This window comes from Podarcis pityusensis (assembly GCF_964106645.2).
Source record: "Podarcis pityusensis genome assembly, chromosome: 13".
Taxonomy (NCBI): Eukaryota; Metazoa; Chordata; class Lepidosauria; order Squamata; family Lacertidae; genus Podarcis; species Podarcis pityusensis.
The window spans coordinates 23610130-23631375 of NC_138038.1; the positions used below are offsets into that span (position 1 = coordinate 23610130).

The 21246-nt window shown below is 43.2% G+C and overlaps 1 protein-coding gene and 1 long non-coding RNA gene across 11 annotated transcripts in view; one reads left to right on the forward strand and one right to left on the reverse strand.

Moving 5' to 3' along the window:
• LOC308462180 overlaps positions 1-21246 on the reverse strand; it is a 366258-nt gene that overhangs the window by 30354 nt on the left and 314658 nt on the right. The window lies entirely within an intron of this gene.
• Positions 7628-21246, forward strand: part of ATP6V0A1 (ATPase H+ transporting V0 subunit a1) — a 43270-nt gene continuing 29651 nt past the window's right edge. For 4 of the 10 annotated variants that reach the window (XM_080979304.1, XM_080979309.1, XM_080979311.1 and 1 more), the window contains exons 1-6: positions 7654-7803; positions 10252-10413; positions 11112-11190; positions 11964-12061; positions 12725-12853; positions 20375-20478. In XM_080979304.1, the coding sequence (XP_080835430.1) occupies positions 10297-10413; positions 11112-11190; positions 11964-12061; positions 12725-12853; positions 20375-20478 (527 nt within the window). In that variant the 5' untranslated portion in view covers positions 7654-7803; positions 10252-10296. Of the gene's footprint in view, positions 7804-7909; positions 8032-8054; positions 8079-10251; positions 10414-11111; positions 11191-11963; positions 12062-12724; positions 12854-20374; positions 20479-21246 lie in introns of those variants that run through there. The other 6 variants (XM_080979310.1, XM_080979313.1, XM_080979305.1 and 3 more) reach the window with 4 other exon arrangements.

The following is a 21246-nucleotide window of genomic DNA, read 5'->3' on the forward strand; positions in this document are numbered from 1 at the left end:
AAATGATTAAAATAGTTGGAGAGGAGGCAACGGCTTTAGCATGCGAGCACAGGCAGGGTTCGCTCGCTCGCTCGCTCACTCACTCACAGAGGAATGCAGCGCTCCAAACTTCAACAGCCTCTGATTTTAATAGACAGGACGAAGGCAGGGATTCCTAGCAAGATTTCTGGGGAATCCAGGGCGGTGGCGGCAGGGGACAAAACAAAACAAGCTCTGTGCAAAGCTGCTGATGAGAAACCAACAGCCCTGAACAGAACTGCAAATGTTTAAGTGTGGCTGGGACAAACCCAAAGGGATCCCTGTCTTCAGCCACACCTGCACAAAGTTGAGCGTTTCCTTTTAAAGTCACAGAGTGACAGTTTAGGGCACGTGTGGCTTGGATCACTCACCAAGCGCAACTGGCTGTGTTAGTGAGCACATTTATACTGCAGAGATGTGATCGCAAGAGCAGGCACATTCAGCTCAGATGCACTTCAGAAACCCAATCTGAATTAAAAGGAGAGTTATTTGGTATATAATGCGGAGGGAGTAGGCAAGGGAAGATCATGAGAACACTATCTGCTGCAGATGGCAACCATGCCCATAAGCAGGGGTCAGCAAACTTTTTCAGCAGGGGGCCGGTCCACTCTCCCTCAGACCTTGTGGGGGGCTGGACTATATTTTTTTGGGGGGGTGGGAATGAACAAATTCCTATGCCCCACAAATAACCCAGAGATGCATTTTAAATAAAAGCACACATTCTACTCATGTAAAAACAGCCGATTCCCAGACCGCCCGTGGGCCGGATTTAGAAGGCGATTGGGCCGGTTCTGGCCCCCGGACCTTAGTTTGCCTACCCATGCCCATAAGCAACAGTTGCCATATTATGCAGTGTGAAAAATCAAATCCTGATTGTGAATCTGATGCAAAGGGCCTATCTGAGGATGATTCTGGCTGTTTTCTGGTGCAGTCAATGAAGGCGACAGGCCCTGTTTTTATTTTAAAATGTAGATTATTATGTATTAATTACATTCATAAACGACCTTTGTTCCATAAAGTTTGAGACAGTTTGCCTTTTGGCAAAAGCCTCCGAAGGGGCATAAAATAAAATAATAAAAATATATCAGCAAAGTAATTTTTTTTTTTTTTTTAAGGAACAGCAGTAGGCACATGCGATAGGCTTGACGAAAGGGCGACATCTTCCTGGCATCAGCTTCTAATTTTGCCTTTCTGTGGTATAACCAAAGGGAAGAAAATACCAATGTCTGTTCCAAATAATCAAGAAAGGGGTAGGCCCTTTCATGGGGAAAGACCTATCTTCTAGCATATACAGTAATAGTCTCCCAGTGTGAAGCAAAATAACAATATTAGCTGTTTTGCAAGTGAGTCTGAAAAAGCTGGGGTTTTTTTTTTTTGTCCTATCTACATATATTGGTGTTCTGCACCTTAGCCTCTCCTTAGGAGACAACAAAATGTGAGAGCTGGTGGCAGTGCAGTGCCACAGCATAGGGCTTGGATGTGGGGAATCCAAAGTTCACATCCTTAGTCAGCTGCTATGAAGCTTGCTGGGTTCCCTTATGTAAACTGCTATGTGCACAGTCAGTGTAGCACAGGACAGCATAAGTACAATATAGCAAGCACCTACCCACTGCACATCTGGCTCCAGGTCCGCATCCCAGCTCCACAATGGATATCAGAGAGAATGAACTGCTGCTGTCAACAAACCCTAGCATGGGTCAGTCCTCTGGCCACCACAATGGTGAGAACAACCCTACTGGGGAATATTTCAACACAGCCTCATTTGATTTTAAATCTGGACAAAACACCCCAGGCACCATGTTCAAAGCAAAGAACTTCAGAATCAATGTTTCTGCTGCACATCTCAGCAGAATGATGCACCTCACCTATGGCTGGCATCTGACCACACACACTTTGGAATGGTAACTAAAGTCAGAGGAAGTTATGCTATTTGCAGAAATTACTGCCTCTAGGTCCTTGAAGTTTTACAGAACTCCATGCCAACTCTCCCACTCCCCCACAGAAAATGTAACTACTGTATAAGTCGTAACTGCTGAATACTTGTGACCTTTTCTTTATAAATATTCTGGTATGTAGGACTGAGTAGCTCCAAGTATGCACTCTTCTCCTGCACCCTCTCACAAGGAAAAAATACTTTCCAAAACATAACTAAGACAGAAGAGCTTCTGATCACATATAGAGTGCTTTTCCTTTGTGCATCCTATGCAGGCATGGGCAAACTCCGGCCCTCCAGATTTTTGGGACTACAATTCCCATCATCCCTAGCTAACAGGACCAGTGGTCAGGGATGATGGGAATTGTAGTCCCAAACATCTGGAGGGCCGGAGTTTGCCTATGCCTGATCCAATGCCTCCTCAATTATCTAGTGCCCTGCAATCTGGTGCCCTGCATGGGGATGGCAATGATGAGGCCCGAGGGAGTCATATGGTGTGCAGTCATTTGACAGGAGAGAAATTTGAGCTTTCATTTGGGCTTGCTGGTTTGCTTACATGGCATCTGGCTTTTTCAAAAAGAAATGGAATAAATTTGGTGCTCTCAAGTATTGAGATTTCTGAGATCGACTACAGTTCCAATTATATATATGCTACAGATGTTGCGTCTACAGAATCTATGTACTCCAGACGTAATCCAGAATAAATTTCCAACAACTCTTATGTTTACCAGGCAGTGTACGAGCTGCTGTACTGAGAATGGAGGCAGGCCTGGCATTCATTCCTTATTGGCTGCAATTACAGAAATTGCCAGATAATTACCCCCTTCCTCAAATTCTCAGTGGAACGTTTACTTGCTTGAAGTTGACATAAACAGCTTTCATATGCTGCAGTTGTCAGCATTTCAAGAAATAGATCGAACTCCAACAGCATTAATTTTGGAGTACGATTGTCTCCTGAGGTGTAGAAAACTGTGGACTAAAGTGCTAAGAAAATAAAATCCTTCTGTTAAATGCTCCTGTTTAAAACTGAGAACCATTCAAACTATTTGCTTTGCCAAATGGTATTATCTGCTTGCATAAAATCATTCAGTAAAAGTAGTTTCATGTATTAATACTGGGCAGTTTTCTATTCTCATGCAATTGTGTTTTCAAGCAGTGGGACATCTTGATAGAAGATTCTTAAGCCTTAATCAATCAACAGTTATGTGTACATGGCCTAACTACAGTTTAGGTGAACACTGTTCCATATATCCTTTGTGAACAGAGAATACTGCCTAATATGGAGTAAGTTTATTGATCCATCTAGCTCAATATTGTTTGCACTGAAACAATAACCCTACCTGAAAATGCCAGGGACCGACTCTAGAACCTTCTGAATGTGAAACATGGGCTCTATCCCTGAATTATGATCCTTCCACATTTTTATCCATTACTGGATAAAATCATACAGGTAGATCATTAAAAAGTACACCTAGATTAACAGAAGCTTTAATAAAGTTGCTTTTGCTATCAGAACTAGACAAATAAGTTACCTATAAATTGGCATTATTTGAGTAGCCAGGCCTCGAGATGTGGAGACCCAGAAACAATGGAACAAACCCTCCACCACCACTTTTTTTCCAGACTGTCACATCTCTTGCAATACCAATGCGAGCAAGGTCACTGAATATAAGCTGATCATTTTGCTGCTCTTTGGCAAATCTGTTAATATTTCTAACAATGATGCCTTGTTTTCTTGAACCGCAAAATAACGCATGAATATTTTTTGGGAGGTTATTTATATATCTCTGTTGCTAGTTGTCTAATTCAAGCTTTTCTTTTTAATGACCTATGGCTGTATACAAATAAAGATTGCCTGACTGGCATGACATTGGAAACAAACAGAAAAGCATGCGTACAAACACACCAACATTTTGCAAGGTGCGTTTGGCAAGACTTCCTGGATTACTCTTATTCAGGGGTGGAGATGTAGGGAGAAGCATAGTCTGCATGCCTTTGTTTTTTCCATCACAATGCTTTCATCAAGCATGCAGAGGAATACATTAGAAATTCAGTCGCTATCCTCGTGTACCCAGATAACTCAGCAGCATTCGCCAACCTCCTGACCACAGCTCATGGGTACTTCAGTTGCATTTGCAAGCAGGCAGTCTCAAATTCAGTCCTCGGAAACTCCAATTAAAACCTGCCTGAGCCAGGAGAGCTGCTTCCATACCCAAGAGCATTCTTAACTATGCAGGAGATTTGCTGGCAGTCAATCGACCAGCAACCCCCACCCTCAAGTGAACAATTTCATTTTTATCACGTTATCCCACACATCGTTCATAAAGTGGAAACAATGGCCCCTCCTGTTCGTTTGGGGGTTATTTTGCCATATGTTGAAAATAGCTGACCATTTTATAGAAAAATATTTCCCAAGGCACGCCTGAGCAGAGGAAAAACAAATGTTTCCAGTGTTTGAGGGTGATGAGTCAGTTTTGCATGAAAAGTCTCTATTTGAAGCAGGAGCAAAGCAAGGGCATTTGCCCATATTACTCATATGACATCTGTTTCAGAAATGCTCCAAAACGGTTAAAGTTTTGTGCTGTTTTGGACATGAGCCACTATATGAAGAAGATGTATGGACTTTAAAATGTTTGTCAAAGTACAGAATGTTTACAAAAAGCTCTAGAAGTCTCATTGCTGATTAGAAGGCTGCAGTATTTTTACAAAAACACACACACCACAAAACACTGTTGGATGAGAACTTTAGATGTTTATGCCTTAATGTGCAAGCGTTACAAAAAAAAAAAAATCTTCCCTCTCCAAAGGATATAGTGTAGTAAGTATACAACTAGGTCTGGAGAGAATTGGGTTTAAAGTCTGCTAAACCCCAAAGCTCATTGAGTAATCTAGACCTCGTAATACTTTCAACCTAACCTATTTCACAGGTTTGGGGAGAAACACACACACAGTGCACATTATTGCCATAAACTCCTCTGGGAAGCAGCTGGATAAAAATCTAAGATACAAAAAAAACATTTAAAGCTTTTCCTTGACAGAAACTCTATACTGTACTCTTTACAGGTACATGACAGGCAGAAATTCAGCCTACAAAACTTTGCTCATGAGGAAGGGCTGGAGAGGCTGCACCTACTAATTTCTCCTCACTATATTGCTGTTAGGCACAGTGCCCCCAATGAACAAAAGTAATCATGAGGACAAAAAGAGTAATAAAAATAAATTCTACTAACGGCACAAATAAGTCCTTTTGCCTACAAGTCTTCAGGCATCTCCAAATGCACAGAAAATTAAGGGATCTTTTGTTCCTTTCTGTATCGCATTCTGTGGACTTCCCTCACTTTTACAGCTTCCATAGTTTCTCCTATGGGGATTTCTGTCCTGCACCTTAACAAGGCCTATGTTACCCAATTCCCAATAGGAAACAAGAGGTTTCATGAAGGAGACTAACCAGATGATTGTGCAATAGCTTTGCATCTGAGCCATGCTATATAAATATTATTTCAGGCTGGGGGCCTGTACGGACTCACCAGGAGAAGGACATGGTGGCAAAATGGGGTGGGGTGGGGTGGGGGTGGAATTATAACCTGAACTGTACAGCATCAAGGTAAAGATAAAGGGAGCCCTGACCATTAGGTCCAGTCGTGACCGACTTTGGGGTTGCGGCGCTCATCTCGCTTTATTGGCCGAGGGAGCCGGGGTACAGCTTCTGGGTCATGTGGCCAGCATGACTAAGCTGCTTCTGGCGAACCAGAGCAGCACAAAGAAACGCCGTTTATCTTCCCGCCGGAGTGGTACCTATTTATCTACTTGCACTTTGACGTGCTTTCGAACTGCTAGGTTGGCAGGAGCTGGGACTGAGCAATGGGAGCTCACCCCGTTGCGGGGATTCGAACCGCCAACCTTCTGATCGGCAAGTCCTAGGCTCTGTGGTTTAACCCACAGCGCCACCCCCATCCCCTACAGCATCAAGAGACGGAGTTAAACTTATAATTAGGAAGATACTTGCTGCAGCAGACCAAACGCTTTATCATGTTAATTGCTCTCTTCGCTTATCGTAAAACTACCAATACAGTGGTACCTTGGTTCTAGAACTTAATCCGTTACGGGAGTCGGTTCGACTCCCGAAACCGTTTGAAAACCAAGGCGCGACTTCCGATTGGCTGCAGGAGCTTCCTGCACTCAAGCGGATGTTCAGCTTCCGAAAAACATTTGCAAACTGGAACACTTAATTCTGGGTTTGCGGTGTTGGGGAGCCGATTTGTTCGACAACTAAGCCATTCGAGAACCAAGGAACCACTGTAGACCTATGGGCACGGCTGACTCAATACATTTTGGCACCCAAGGCAGATCCCAAAATTCCCTGTCAAGGAAGGAGTGAGGGAAGAAGGGCCATATAAAGAAGAAGGGCAGGAAGGAGGGGGGAGAAAGATCAACAGTGGGATCTGCTGCTCCAGTGAATCCTGCTGCATAACGTGGTCACCTTGCCTTGCCTCATGAGTGGGCCGGCCCTGCCTATGGGAAATCCACAAGAATATGAATTCTTCCCATTAACTGGTGTTTAGTGGAACACTGCCTCCAATTCTGGGAGCAATATAGCCATCATGACTAGTAGGCAATGTATAGCCTTAGCTTGTCCAGTCCCCCCTTTAAAACCACCCAAGTCAGCAGCAATCACTATACCTTGCGGTCAAGAAGTGTGCCTTTCTCTGTCCCGAAGCTCCCACCGCTCCGTTTCATTGGATTCTGTTGCTTAAACTCTACATTCTAGTATGAGATTTTCTCCCTGAACACTTTCTCCACAGCATAAGCCACCCTTCTAATCTGCTATTTTCTAAACCGAAAAAGCTCAAGAACATTGTAGCTTTTCCTCACAGGGAAATTACTCCAGATCTCCCTAAACACTGTGGCAGTCGTTTTCCTGTGCCCTCTCCTTTTCCCCCCACCTCAGAGCCCCAGTGCAATTTACAATGGTGCACATGTTTTTGGGACTTGCCTACTTTTCTTTATGCTATAAAGAACTTAGTAGGACAGCAATGTTTAGTGAATTGGCCACTTAGTTAATGCAAAAATAAAATAAAATTTAAAAAAGCTTGGATCTCTAATTCATCAGCTGAAACTCAGTACAACTAATCTCTTATCAGGTAACAGCCCTGATAATTATGAATCAATGATAATCATAGGATTGTAAAGTTGGGAAGGATACTACAAGTCTATCACCCCTCAATGCAGGAATCTCAACTAGAACATACATGACAGACAGCCATCCGACCTCTGCTTTAAAACCTCCCATGAAGGAAGGAAGGAAGGAGTCTGTCCACCATCTCTCGTGGGAGTCTGTTCCACTGTCGAACAGCTCTTATTCTCAGAAAGCACGTCCTGATGCTGACTCGGAATCTCCTTTCTTGTAACTTGAATCCATTTGTGTTCTTCCAGGTACACACCCTTCGAGATACATCAGTCACTGGAGCAGGGTGGGGGGGGGTAAAGAAACCATTTTCTGAGGCGAACCCTTTCAACCGCCACGATCACAAAAAACCCAGGGCGTGACGTCACCGGCCATGGCACGCCGCCGCCGCCGCGACTTACGAAAGCGGTCGCCAAAATGGCGGCCACTTAAGGCAGGCAATCCAGCGAACCTTGCCCGAACGCACCACGCCGGCGCGGGCCCTGTTGCTAAGCAACGCCACAAGGCCGGGCGGAAGAAGGGAAGGCGGGCGCCGCGCACCTACGCAGTGGCGTCATCAGCGGAAGCTGGTGGGGGGGTGGGTTGGTTGCCGCTTTGTCGGAGCAGGTGCTGCGGCTTGTTTTTGGTGCGGCGTTTAAAGGTCTGCGGCGGCGAAGCCCTTTCCAAGGTGCGGGGGGGGGGGGGGAGGCGGCGCGGCGGGGCAAGGGGCGTTGAAAGGCGGTTAATACGGGGAAGCAACGCAATGCGTCATGGGAGAGCGCGGGGCCTAGTGGAGGAGGGGAAGGGTCTGCCCTGTCCTCTGCGGTTGTGGGAGTGGGGCGCGTGATACTCCGCTTAGGGCCAGTGAGGGGAGACAAGGGACAGCCTGGCTGCGTCGGTGGGTCAATTTAGGCGGGTAGGTCGCCTAATCCAAGGTCCCCTGGTGGGAGGGAGAAGCAGAAGGTATTATATTTGAATGTGTGGGGGTGTCATTGGGTTTCAGGGGCGCCCCAGGGGGCGAGCTGGTTTCTCCCATGGGTGCCTTTGAGAAGGAGGAGAGGGATCTCTCCAGAACCTGTGGGGACATTTAAGAGTGTGGGGAGGAGGCCGGTTTCATGCTGGGAGTGATACCTGGGGCGTTGCCTTCTTGTGGGCAGGCGGCGCTGGATGGATAAGATGATGGGATGGTGATGGAGGAGCCACTTGCTAACCCATTTGTTTCTGAGAAGTAGATGTCTCCTGCTGTTTGTCATCTGTTCCCTCTTTGGGGAGAGATGGGGGTTGCTGTTCATGTTATAATGTGGGGTGACAGCAGCTTCCTGTCTTTGTGTTAGGTATAAGAAGATGGAAGGCACATTCCTGCTTGCCAAGGGGGTGAAATAAAGAGAAATTGCCCCAGTTTTGATGGGGTTGAGTGAACATGGGCTCTGGCACAGAGCGAGTAGATGCACTAAAGTCAGTTACAAGAATGTAACTCCTTCTCCTTCATGGAGAGTTCTGCAAAGGGGAAGGAATGTACTTCACTTAAAAAAAACAACTGAGGTGGGGGAGCTCAAGAGACAATAAATTGAAATGGGGATTCTAGTCTTAAGGATTCTTTAGATGCCTGTCATCCAGCACTTATTAACTTTATTAATGCATTAATGCTATCCTTCTGAAGTGAAAGCATGTGATCGAGCATGACATTTGATTCGGTTGCTGCACCTTAGCTTGTATAAAATAATAATTGCAACTTTTCTTGGAGTTGGGCCTTACAAATTTGTCAGGCATTTGGGCAGATAAGCTCAAAGTTCAGTCATACTGCTGCTGTGGTGCCCTTGCAATGCCCCCATCTCTTGTTGAGTGGCTTATTGGAGTAAGATGCCAGAGTTAATTTGTAGTTTATTTTTTGGAAAGGCTCCTAGTCTCAGTAATTGTTAGCATTCAGCATGGATAATGTCTGTTGCTTTTTAACTCTTGCTGCTCAGCCATCAGTGAGCAGTAATATCCATTCGTTATTTTCATTGAATTAATTATGTCAGAGCTTTCAAAACTTTTCATGTTGGTGACACACTTTTTAGACATGCATCATTTCACAACACAGTAACTCAGTTTTACTAGCAAACTGGAGATTAAACTAACCCCTTTCCAGCCCTGGTTGGAGTGTGGGGACCGTTTGCGCAACACACCTACACACCTCAACCGACACACAGAGGAAAGCTCTGATCTATACTATATTATAGCAAGCTATATTTTCACATGTATTTCCCAAGTACCTCTCTCTTTTGTCTACTCATCAAAAACCAAGTGGACAGTAGCAACACCATCCCAATCATTGATGCATTAAATGGTTGCAGCATCAGTAGCAAGCAAGACAAAAGTATGGACTGGATAAATCTCTACAGTGTTTTGCCTCAACTGAAAAAGACTTTCCAAGCAGAACAAAAAATGATTCACTTTTTTAAAAAAATCTGCATTTATATGTTAATAAGTTGAAATATTTCTGGACTCTGATTAGGCCCATATCATTCTGATGTGGCCTTTCTTATGTCTCAAGCCTGACATTAGTGGCTCACTTTGTTTTATCAGCATGACTGAGGAGACTGCAAAACCAACCAGACTTTACTTTCACTGGATAATCCCTGTGGACTATGACATCCGGATGTTCTCCCATCCCTTAGTGAAAATAAACTCTGAATCCCTATGCGACCAGCTAAATCTGCTGCAGTGCTATGTAACAGTTTTCCCTGGAGATGGCTGTCAGCTGATAGGCTGCTGCTTGTGTTTCTGGGGCAGCAGCTTGCAGAGGTGCCACATGATGGGCAGCTGGTCATGAAGCATTAGCTGGAACTGAGAGGTGAAATTCAGAGGCAACAGCATTCTTTGAGTGCTGCATAGTAGGGGTTAGTTGTGCGTGGCACATAAAAATGTGGAACCATGGAATAGGCTTTCCTTTTTTACAATCCTTAAATAATATTTTCAGAATTTTTATGCCCTTATTCAGTTTGAGGTGTTCCAGTCCTAGTTTTCAATCTCCGTGAGAGAGATATAAATTAATCTACAATATATGCCTTCCATGTACCCCAAAAGGTAGATAACAGAATTGATACCTTTCTGGTGAGTCTTACATTTATCCTTCTTTTTCTTTCTCTTAAAGGCAAAAGGATTCTCACCCTAGTTCGTCTGGCTCTTCTCTCTCACTATGGGGGAGCTCTTTCGGAGTGAAGAAATGACCCTTGCGCAACTTTTCCTTCAGTCTGAAGCAGCGTATTGCTGTGTCAGTGAGCTGGGAGAACTTGGGAAGGTCCAGTTTCGAGATGTATGTATCTGGCCCTGTTGGTCCACACAATTTATTGTGTTCTTGTTTGTGACAACTGTTACCTATGCTCAAGGATTTCCCCCTCATACTAGGATATAACTGAAGCATCTTTAGATTCTTTGAAGGTGTTAACTATCAATATTGCTGCCTTTTGTTGTGAGTGATTGTTCCGTGCCCTACAATGATCAAGTATTAAATTTCATGCTTGCCTTCGTCATAAGGTCCTAGTACAGGTTACAGCAATTTAAAAATAAAGTATTAGAAACAGTGTGAAACGAATTACAAGCGCAAGAATAGGATGGGTCCTGAAAAGATATCTCAAGTGTCAAAGGGCAGGTGAAAGAGGTACGTCTGCAGCATACAACAAAAATCATGCAGTGAAGGTGCCAGGTTCACCACTGTAGATAGGTAATTCTATAACAAAGGGGCTGCTGCAGAGAATACGCTCTCCTGGGCTGCCACTGCTCTCTGAACTTCTGAGGGTGCTGGAACTAACAAATGGGCTCTTTATAGATCTTTTATTGATCAGGTAGCAATCCTTTGCGTTTTCTCTTTGAACAGTTAAAATGCTCATGAGCTTTCTGTGACACCAATATACCAATATAGTTTATGGTACAGAAGGGTTTGGAGATGAGCAGCAACTGGTTTTCAGTCACTGCACACATGTGATAGAAATTATGTTTTGTTCTTATTGACAGCTAAACCCTGATGTGAATGTGTTCCAGCGTAAATTTGTCAATGAAGTCCGGAGGTGTGAAGAGATGGACAGGAAACTTAGTATGTCATTGCTTTCTCTTGCATGTGCATAGGCCAGGCAAAGGCAGACTTGGCCCTCCAGATGTTTTGGGACGACAGTTCCCATCATCCCTGACCACTGTTCCTGTTAGCAAGGGATGATGGGAGTTGTAGTCCCAAAACATCTGGAGGGCTGAGTTTGCCTATGCCTGGCATAGGTTGTTGGGGCTAAATCAGTCTGGGTTCCTTTAAACCTCTCCCCAGATTTCTGTGGCTATGCTAAATAATCTGCATGTTGTACATTGTTGCAGAAATTAGAACAGGATCCAAACCACGAGAATATGATATAGAACATGACACGATAGTTAGCAGCATAACAGATAAAATAGAAGGAAAATAGATTCCAATAGCAGCTAGCAAAAGTCTAAGATGTCCTTATAGTGTGGAAATGAACCCATAAGGTCAAAATTCCTTAGTATAGGTCTGGAGAAGTGACATGTGATTATCTAGTCATCATGCAATTGTTACTTATTAAGACACACTGCATCCATTCTACTATCATGAAATCAGAACAAAAAAATTATATGGTAGTAATCTACTTTCTTTGACCTGTGATTTTTAAACTATCATTTTGTAGATTATTTAAATGAGAAGATATGTTCATAGTGGAGGTGTTTGTGTGGTCTGGTGGAATGGGGCATCAGATGATCAGTTGCACAAGGGAGGTATGCAGATCCATGAGGCCTTCTCTCACGTATATGATATTACATGCTCTTCTTAAATCATCCCCTCATTACAGTTCTCCCCCTTGTTAGGGTTTGTGGAAAAGGAGATTAAGAAGGCCAACATTCCCATCACAGACACCGGCGAGAATCCAGAGGTGCCATTCCCCCGAGACATGATTGATTTGGAGGTAAATAACACTGTGTCTTGTAAAATCATAGCACCTTGGGGTTTTGCAAGGCTTATTTCTCTTGATACAGGGCTGTGAAAAGTGAATATTGAGTGGGAAAGTCAGATTGCAGAAGAAATAGCTAGAACTGGATGCTGAATAGAGTTTTACAGAAAAGTCTGGGGGAATACCCTGACATATTTTCCTGGTTTGTTAACCATGGTTCAGCCAGAGTTCCTTAGTCCAGACATTAACAAAGAGCACTGGTTTAATACTAGTCACTGTCTTTGTTCTGTAGGTGGTGCACAATAGGGGATGAGGGAATAAAGTGTTTTGCTCCAGCACTTGTTTATGACTTCATAAGCAATCATCCAAACAGCCTTGATGGGAGCCCAGCTTTTATAGGTCTCTAGTTTTCCAATAAAGGGAATCATAAATGCATCAGCCAATGACAGTTTAGTTACTGATTTATATAATTTGTTCAAGGGCATCTCTGGCTGTAAAAGGTAAAAATAATAGTTCTTTAATGCAGTAGATTATCTCCATTATAGCATAGAATTTGAATTTGGCTATAGAGAGATTAAAGGAACTGACAGTTTATACATCAGGAAAAGATGCGTCTACTACAGCATGTTGACAGCTAATAATCAACTCACTTTCTCTTTACTTCTCTTTTTTCTGCAGGCAAACTTTGAGAAGATTGAAAATGAGCTCAAAGAGATTAATACCAACCAGGAAGCCCTGAAAAGGAACTTCCTGGAGCTGACGGAATTAAAATTTATACTGCGCAAAACTCAGCAGTTTTTTGATGAGGTCAGAATATCGGATGTTTTTGCTTCTTATGCAGCTGGGCCAGCTCATCACAACCTTCCACTTTTCTTCTTGAGAATGCTTGTTTAAGTTGCAGTTTTGGGCAGCAGTGCCTCCCCTTGATTTCAAGAAACTTCTACAAGTTGTTTTCCATCATTCATGCAAACATACGAGCTAGCCACCCCATGGCTTACATTATGTGCAATTGCTAAGTGTTCATGTCTAGGTAAAATATTCCTCTGACACCTGTCGGAATGGTGTATAAACCTTTGATCATGTAGAACCCCCAAAAGATTCCTGGGGGCATGATGGAAAAGGGCTTGGAAAGCAGACCACCTATCCAGATTCCCAGTTGCTAGGATCAAAGTTTCAGTAATAAGGAAAACTGGATGCTAGGATACTTCCAGCCTCATTTCTGCTAGCTAGACAAGAAAGAAAAGAATGGATGCACAGTGATCTGTCTCCCTCTTTTGAATAGCACAATGTTAGAGCAGGTCACCAAGAGCTTTCCACAACCTGAGCTGTGCCTAGGTATCCGGCTGGGAGTCCTTGATGTGTTTCAGACTTGCTGCTCATGCCCTTCAGATTTCTAGGCACCTGGGCAGCCAGTTGGCTTGGATTTTTCTAGTCCTGTTAGTCATTTAGGAAGGGTAGTAGAGAAGGTGGCAGAAGTTAAAAAATCTGGATCAGCAACTATTTTTGACACATCATTAAAAGAATGTCACTAGCAAATCCAAACAAATGCTTTTAAAAAGTCTGTGCTTCCAGGTGGTGATATGATGGCACTGAACATGTTTAGATTTACCGTATTTTTTGCTCTATAACACGCACCAGACCATAACACGCACGTAGTTTTTAGAGGAGGAAAACAAGAAAAAAAATATTCTAAATGAAACAGTGGATGTATGATTTTTGTGGTTCATGCTGTGGCCACAGACATGTGATCTGGCAGTGAGTTTGGAGTAGCTCAATGCAAAAATCCTGAGGATCCATGTGGATCCATGCTTTGTAACCACGTTTTTGCACCACTGCGGCCCCAGGCAACAGTGGGTGCGTGATTTTTTTTGGTGCAAGATGTAGCCATGGACATGCTATGTGATCTGATGGTGAATTTGGGGTGACCCAGTGCAAAAATCCTGAGGATCCATGTGGATCCGTGCTTTGTAACCACGTTTTAAGTGGGGAAGGAAGGAAAAGCACTCAAGGGACAAGGAGCACGCATGGGGTGTGTGGAGAAGGATGCTGCTAATAATGCAGGAGAGGTGTTTAAGGGGAGAAGAAGCACGCGTGGGGTGTGTGGAGAAGGATGCTGCTAATAATGAAGAAGAGGGGTATAAGGGGAGAAGGCTCCTCTCCTCTCCCACTTTGCTCCTTTAAAGCAAGCAGGCTTTCTGTCCCTCCTCCCCACTCAACGGCTCTTCTCCCGCTTTGCTGTTTCAAAGCGAGCCACGGAGGAGGGAAGGAAGGGGAACCATGGATCCTCTGCTCACGACTGCAGCAGATCCCCCCCCCCGCCACCCATAGGCTTTCACTCCATAACACGCACAGACATTTCCCCTTACTTTCTAGGAGGAAAAAAGTGAGTGTTATGGTGCAAAAAATACGGTATGTTCCCAAGATGGTAGAGTTATTGACTCAATTAAGAGGCTTTTTGCAACAGATCATGATATGTCATGTTCAACTTGGATAGTTGGAGCCCTGGTAGAGGCCTGAAACCTGTGGTCCAGTAGTGCTACCCTCCCTCTAATTCAACACTCAGAGAAAAATGGATTTGTTAGGTAAACAAAATGGGATCTTGCTTTCCTTCTTTGAAAAACAACGACAAGTTTTTTGCTGCCTCTGCTCTTGCTTTGTGGGTGATAATGTGGGTGCTTGGGGAATATGATCAATAATGGGTCTAAGCTCCTTGTCTTCAAATGTTGAAAAACAGTTTGTAAGCTGTGGTCGCTTGGGGTGGTGCCTCCTGGACACATACACACACATGAGTTGTGCTTTGGGTTTTGCAGCTGCCATCTAAGTGTGGAATTTGGTATTGGATGTGACATTCAGCATCCTGAGAATCTTGGCTTGTGTATATTTTAAACTGAGTGCCTGTTAAGGGTGCCAAGGTAGGATTGAAAGCAGTGTCCGGTGAAATCTCAGAATGTTGAGAGTAAATTGCACAGGATAAGCAAATATATAAGCAAAAATTTGCTTTTTTCTCAGGAGCATCGATGGCCATAACCTAGCTTAATTACAAATGTGGCCCCTGGTAAAAATTAATTGCTGACCATGGTGATAGGGCCTTTCTAACGTTTCTGATATGATCCTTTGCTATTAACCATCTACCTAGCACTAAGGCAGGGGGCTGCATGGACAGCTTGTTCCATATGAGGTGCAGTGCTCAAATGGTCCTCAAGAAATACTTGAAGCAGCTGGAGCACTTAGAAATGTGACAGCTAGGATTAAGTGGATATGTGCTCAACTTCCGCCTTTGAAATAAAAATGAAGTTCCTGACCCTTCACAGTTGTGGAAAAACACTTGAACATGTAGTGTTTGGGGAAGCATCCAATCTTTGCGCAACAAGTGCTGGTTAATTTTACTTTGGCTCGGCAACCTGCATCTATGTGTGTAAATGCTGAGCTTTGTGTTGTTGTATGGCCAACTTAAGTATCATGCCTGCTGAAGAGCAACCTTATGTTGGACTGCACAACACCAGCTACCTAACATTGAGTTTAGGTCAGTTACGTGATGATTTTGATTTTTGCCATTTACCACAGCTGAACTTTTGTTTGCAGTACATTATCCAGCAAATGTTTTTTCCAAATTTTCCTACATGGGCATTGCTGGAGTTGCAGTTCTTCCAAGTGCTTACTTGCACTAAATACGAAGCGTAAATGAGAACATTTACAGCAGGATCACATGATGGTGTGCTTCTTCATATAAAAGAACAATCCCTTCTAAGCAGCACGCCTATTTTCTACATACAGGATATTTTGTGTGGTGGAACATCCCATCTCTGGAACTCCACCTGTGGTCTGAAGTGGTACATTCCAGACACAGGTTTGGCCACGTCTTCTGCTGCTTAAGAGAGCTAGGCCTTCACTGCTTTCCAGCTTCAAAATCTAAACAGAGTATAATGAATAGTAGTGCTTGCTGAATGGTGCAGTTGCCTCTACAAAGTCTCTTTTTAATGTTTTTAGGATTGGGGACCCATATGAGCAACTGTTTAGACTAAGCAGGCCACGGTGAATAGTATGTACTGTGTAACTTTCCACTGAAATGTAGTTTCCTCAGAGTCATGAGTTGCTTCATGTTTGTTCTTTGAAAGAGCTTCACATAAATAGATGATGGTCCTGTCAGTGATTCAAATTTAGGGAGCGGTTTTTAAGGTGGCACAACAGAGCTGTTGCTCAATCATCTTTTTTCCCCTAAACCACTGAGAAGCTTGCTGCTGCAGTTCAACATTTGAAGACTTTGTAAAACTTTGGGGGAGTTTGTGAAATATTCATAACTTGACAGCAAGAAATGGTTTGCAAGGCAAGTCTTTGATCTGTGGACCCTGAATTCAGTTGTGGGAGCTGCAGGAGGGAAGATGGGGCCCGACAATTAACGAATGGGACCACAATGCCAGCGAAGCCATTTCTTGCCTATGAAAAAGGACACAATGGTTTTGATTCTGCTAAAATGGTGATTCTTTTCTCGGTCTTCATATTTTTGCTTTGTGAAGAACAGTAAGAACTGGATAAATATCTCTGGATCTATTAACCATAAGTGCCCCAGAGTAGACTGGAAGAAGACTGGAAAAGTAATGGTTAATGGCATGCAGTTTCCATCTCTTTCCTCTGGATTCTTTCTTTTCTGTCATCATCTTCAGTCCTTAGTTCTCATTCTCCATCTGTCATCTGTTCCTCCTTTTGGTGGTCCCTGCTGCAGTTGTTGCGGACTGTGAAAACTGTATCTGTGTTTACTCTTGTCATTCGCTCAAGGGCTTGTGTGTGTGTGTGTGTGTGTGTGTGTGTGTGAGAGAGAGAGAGAGATGTTTTGTATATCCATTGCAGGAAGACCTTGAGCTGCACACCATGGACAACAGCTAAAGTATTTATAGAGTGCCTCTCATATTAAAGAAAATTCTAAGGTGGTGTAAAAGTAATATGCAAGTACAATAAAACATAAAATGCCATAAAAAGATTCTCTTGTAGGAAAGCTTTCTGATTGTGCCTTTCTTCAAGTTGTGGGATGGTTGCCGCTTGTTGGTATAAGAGATGCTGATACATTTCAATCCTCTTTAGCAGGAACTATCACTGGGCCTGAGCTTGGCCCTCCCAAAAAGCAAACGAAAGCTAAGACATTGTCATTGAGTTGATGGCAGAAGTGGCACAAGGTTTGAAGCAAGTCTCTACCTCCCTGCCCCTTGCTGACTTCCATTTTCCCTCCTTCGCACAGGGAGGCTCCCTGTAACATAATTTGAGGACTTGTACAATAGAAATAAACATTTTTGTACTTTCAAATGCAGTTCAAGATCTTTCGCTTTAAAAAACCCCCAGCCATTTGTGTTCTCCATGTACGTATGTTGGAGGAGCTGTGTTTTATAGAGTATGCTGGCATTTTATTTCCTGCTTTCTTTGTTGCATTCCTTGAACAGTCAGGCAGGGGACTTCAGCATGGTGGTAGGCACAACGAGGGGAGATTTAGGAGGGAGCAAAGAGGCCTTGAAAGCAAATTATCTTTTGTGAAACGGTATCATGAATAGGAGAGATGAAAATGGAAGAATTAAGGCTGGTTCGCATGATACTTCTTTCTGCCAGGATATCATGTGAATCCTACCTATGCATTTCTTACATGGGACTTACCTACACATCTGTTTTGCTACATGTAAAATGAAATAGATAGGGGAAGATATCACCCTAGTCTCTCACTCTAGACTCTTAATGGGCAGAGCCAAGGTGGATAGTACTTCCTCAGGCTGCCCACAGCTGTGACCCATTCAGCTGTCCTCTCCACAACCCAGTTCCAGGTGCATCAAGTTTGTTGAGTTTCCCAGGAGGTCCAGAGGATGGGGAACAGGGGGCCCCTCCACTCACTGCTCTTTCTTCACTCTCTGTCCTCTCCTCCTTGAAGTATTGTAACTGTGGATTGGATGGGGAACCTGTGGCCCTTCAGATGCTGTTGGACTCTCATCAGCCCAAGTCAGCATGGTCAATGGGCATGGATGATGAGAGTTGTCATCCAGTATCATCGGGAGAGGTCACAAGTTCAACATCCCTGCTATAGATCAGAGAAGGAATTGGAAGACCAGGGGAGCATATTTCAGCACGCTCCCACCTTATTACCCTGTTGCCGAAAGCTTGTGCTTTTTACAATTTCAGGGATATTCTAGGAGCCCCTTTGTATTCTGAATAGCAAATCAGTCTGCCTGTGCTGCTGGACTGTGGTCTGTTCTCATGGCCAGTTGCTTGGTCTGATATGTGTGTCTTCGGATTCTCATGCCCCTCATTTGCAGGAGCCCCTTGCATGCATGTTGAAAGGTGATGTCTTATTTTAAAGCTACATCTGCTTCTTTTCTCCGAGTGTTTTCTTTACCGTATGGGCTGTGTCAAGGTGGAAATGATTTTGACTGCTTTGTCATGTTAATGCTGCCTCTGAGGGCGTAGCATCAACATCCTTCCTGAGCTATATCATGAGCGCTTGCGCAAGTTAAGTTTCCATTAAGTCTTAGCCAGCAAGTTACAGGGGGAAGTGATTAAGTCGTGAATTCCGGCTAAAAAGATGAAGAGCTAAAAAGATGTTTTAGAGGAAACAATTCATAAAAGAAATTAAATAATAAACAAATGTCTACAAATGTTCTAAGTCATGCATGCTTTGTTTGAAATAAAGCATGCTGGGGGAAAAGGGTGTCAAAAGTCCCTTTTGTGGGGTTCACCCAAGGTGCAGAAGAAGCAAGCTATTTGCATTTGGCGGATATAAAATTATCTTGTTCCTCTTCAGATCTTTCTGCAAGGTCAATCTGGTCAAATAAATTGGGGCTGTGTATGTTCTGTACAAGCACAGAACTTGGTATAAGACAAGATTATGCTGTAACTTCAGAACCGGGCTTCTTTAACATATTGAAATAAAAAGAAATAATAAAAGCCCTTTTCTAGCCATAATGGCAGAGTATTCTTGGAAGTGTGTGGGCGAACCCTGCTGAAATCTCGGAAGCCAGTGAGGGTTGCTAATGAGATTTCTATTATTTGTCGCTGGGTCCTTCATGTTCTTCGCCACGTACAGCTAGCAAAAGCAGAATAAATTGGACAGAGCAATCACATTTCATAATAAATCATTCATAATAGAATATTATGATGATTTGCCTAGGTTCTGATTCAGCTTGCAGAATTCTGGTTCAAATTTTTAGGGCCTGGTGTTGGGTATAAGCACCCTAAAATCCACATATTTCTTAAAGCAATCTTAAATCTTTTTTATTACTTTAAACTTTTGTATGTTTTAAAGTAGGGTTTAAATTTTTCTTGACTTTACTGTTTCATCTTTCGCAAACCACTTTGAGGTTTCTTTTTCCAATCAAGCAGTGTATACATTTTAGAAAGTAAGTAAGTAAGTAAGTAAGTAAGTCAAGCAAAGGTTTAGACCCCTCTGGTCGTGAAACTAGGCAGGAAAAATACATAGGAAATACCTGCTGAAATCACAGAAAATGGAATAGAGGCTGGGAGGCTTCCCAGGACTGAGCTTCAGTGCCCTACATAACTCCTGCTATTCCCTGTTAGTAACAGAAGCAGAATAAATTACAAGTAGGTAGGCACTTTAGTTTGCTTAATCATAACCAATGACACCTAACTTTGTTTAGTGTAGAATATGGTTTAATTTATGGCAGAATTTTGATATTTTGTTATCTTCTCCCTAAGGTTCACAGTATACATAGCCCTGTGTATATAGCAGTGTTTCCCAAACTTGAGTCTCCAGTTGGACTACAACTCCCATCATCCACGACCACTGGTCCTGCTAGCTAGGGTGATGGGAACTGTAGTCCAACAAGAGCTGGAAACCCAAGTTTGAGGAAGCTGGTATATATTATCCAGTTCTTGGCCAGACAATCTCTTGCCTTTCTTCCAACTTCTATGTACATGTTTGCTTCTCTCTATTGAGCCTGGAGCATCTTTGCTGAGGCTGATAGCATACACTAGAGTACAGAGCAGCTGCATAGTGGTTGCATGGTGGCATTTAAAGGGGGGGGGACTCCTTTTTCAAAAGTCTGTAGAGGCTTGAATGAGGGATTGCCCGTTTCCCACCATATTTCTTTGGAGCTTAACTTGCAGTTTTTATGTCCAGCTTGGAAGGTCTGTGTTTCGCAAGCATCATGTCGCTCTCCCTCTGTTGGCTTTGTGGAGATGCCTTGCTCACCTTTTCTTCACATCCTCCTAGAGCCTTCTCTTCTTTCATTTTTTCCTCCTTTGGTATTTCTTTGCTTCTCTCCATCCATCTCCTGGTTCCTCATCCCCCTGCATGCCACTAACTAGTTTCATTAGATGTTAATTGATTTGTGAATTCAGGCTGAATTGCATCATCAGCAGATGGCGGATCCCGACCTGTTGGAGGAGTCTTCGTCTCTGCTGGAGCCGAGTGAACTGGGAAGAGGAACCCCGCTACGATTAGGGTACGTGCAACTTTCACTTTTCAGCAGCGTCGGTTGTGTTCTATAGGATCTCTTCTGCACGTCAGGCATGATTGGTTAAGGCCGTAGGACTTGGGTTTGCATTCTTCCGTACTATTCTTGATTCCTTGGAGGAGAGCAAGCTATTTCTTGGTGTTAATATTATTTAGCTGAATCTGAATTAAGTTGCTCAGTACTAGATCTGATTGAACAGGATGCATCTCGTGCCAGATTGTTGACAGAAAAGCAGTTAACTGACAGCAGTTCCACTTTTGTGTTTTTGGAAATGTAAAGAACTGAATAAATATTGGCCCCAGGCTGTGCAGATAATATAGAATTTCTGTAGCTTATCAGTTTTCACTCTTCACTCTATCTCCTTGTAGTGCTGCTTTGATATTTAGATAGCCTTGACAGCTGCTATGGATGCCTTTTATGTGCACCAACAATTGATAAGCAGAGTTCTAGATTTACACAGTAGTGGATTTTGTTCAGATTCTGAAAGGCTGACATGGAAATATTTTCAGTTAAAGATCTACTGAATTTGTCCTTATATTAGCATACAAAATTCAGGCAAAATGACAATCCTGTGTGTTTTTCTGTCTGCATGAATTTTGTTCAGCTTCCATTCTCATGTTTGATTTCATGTAGTATTGTCCTTGATATTCACTTGCTTTATTTTCTGTGGTGCAGCTTAGTTTTTTTTTATATAATTGCTGAAGAACGAATTGTGTTATATGGACCATTTTAACAAATAGTGTCCTGCAGCAAATT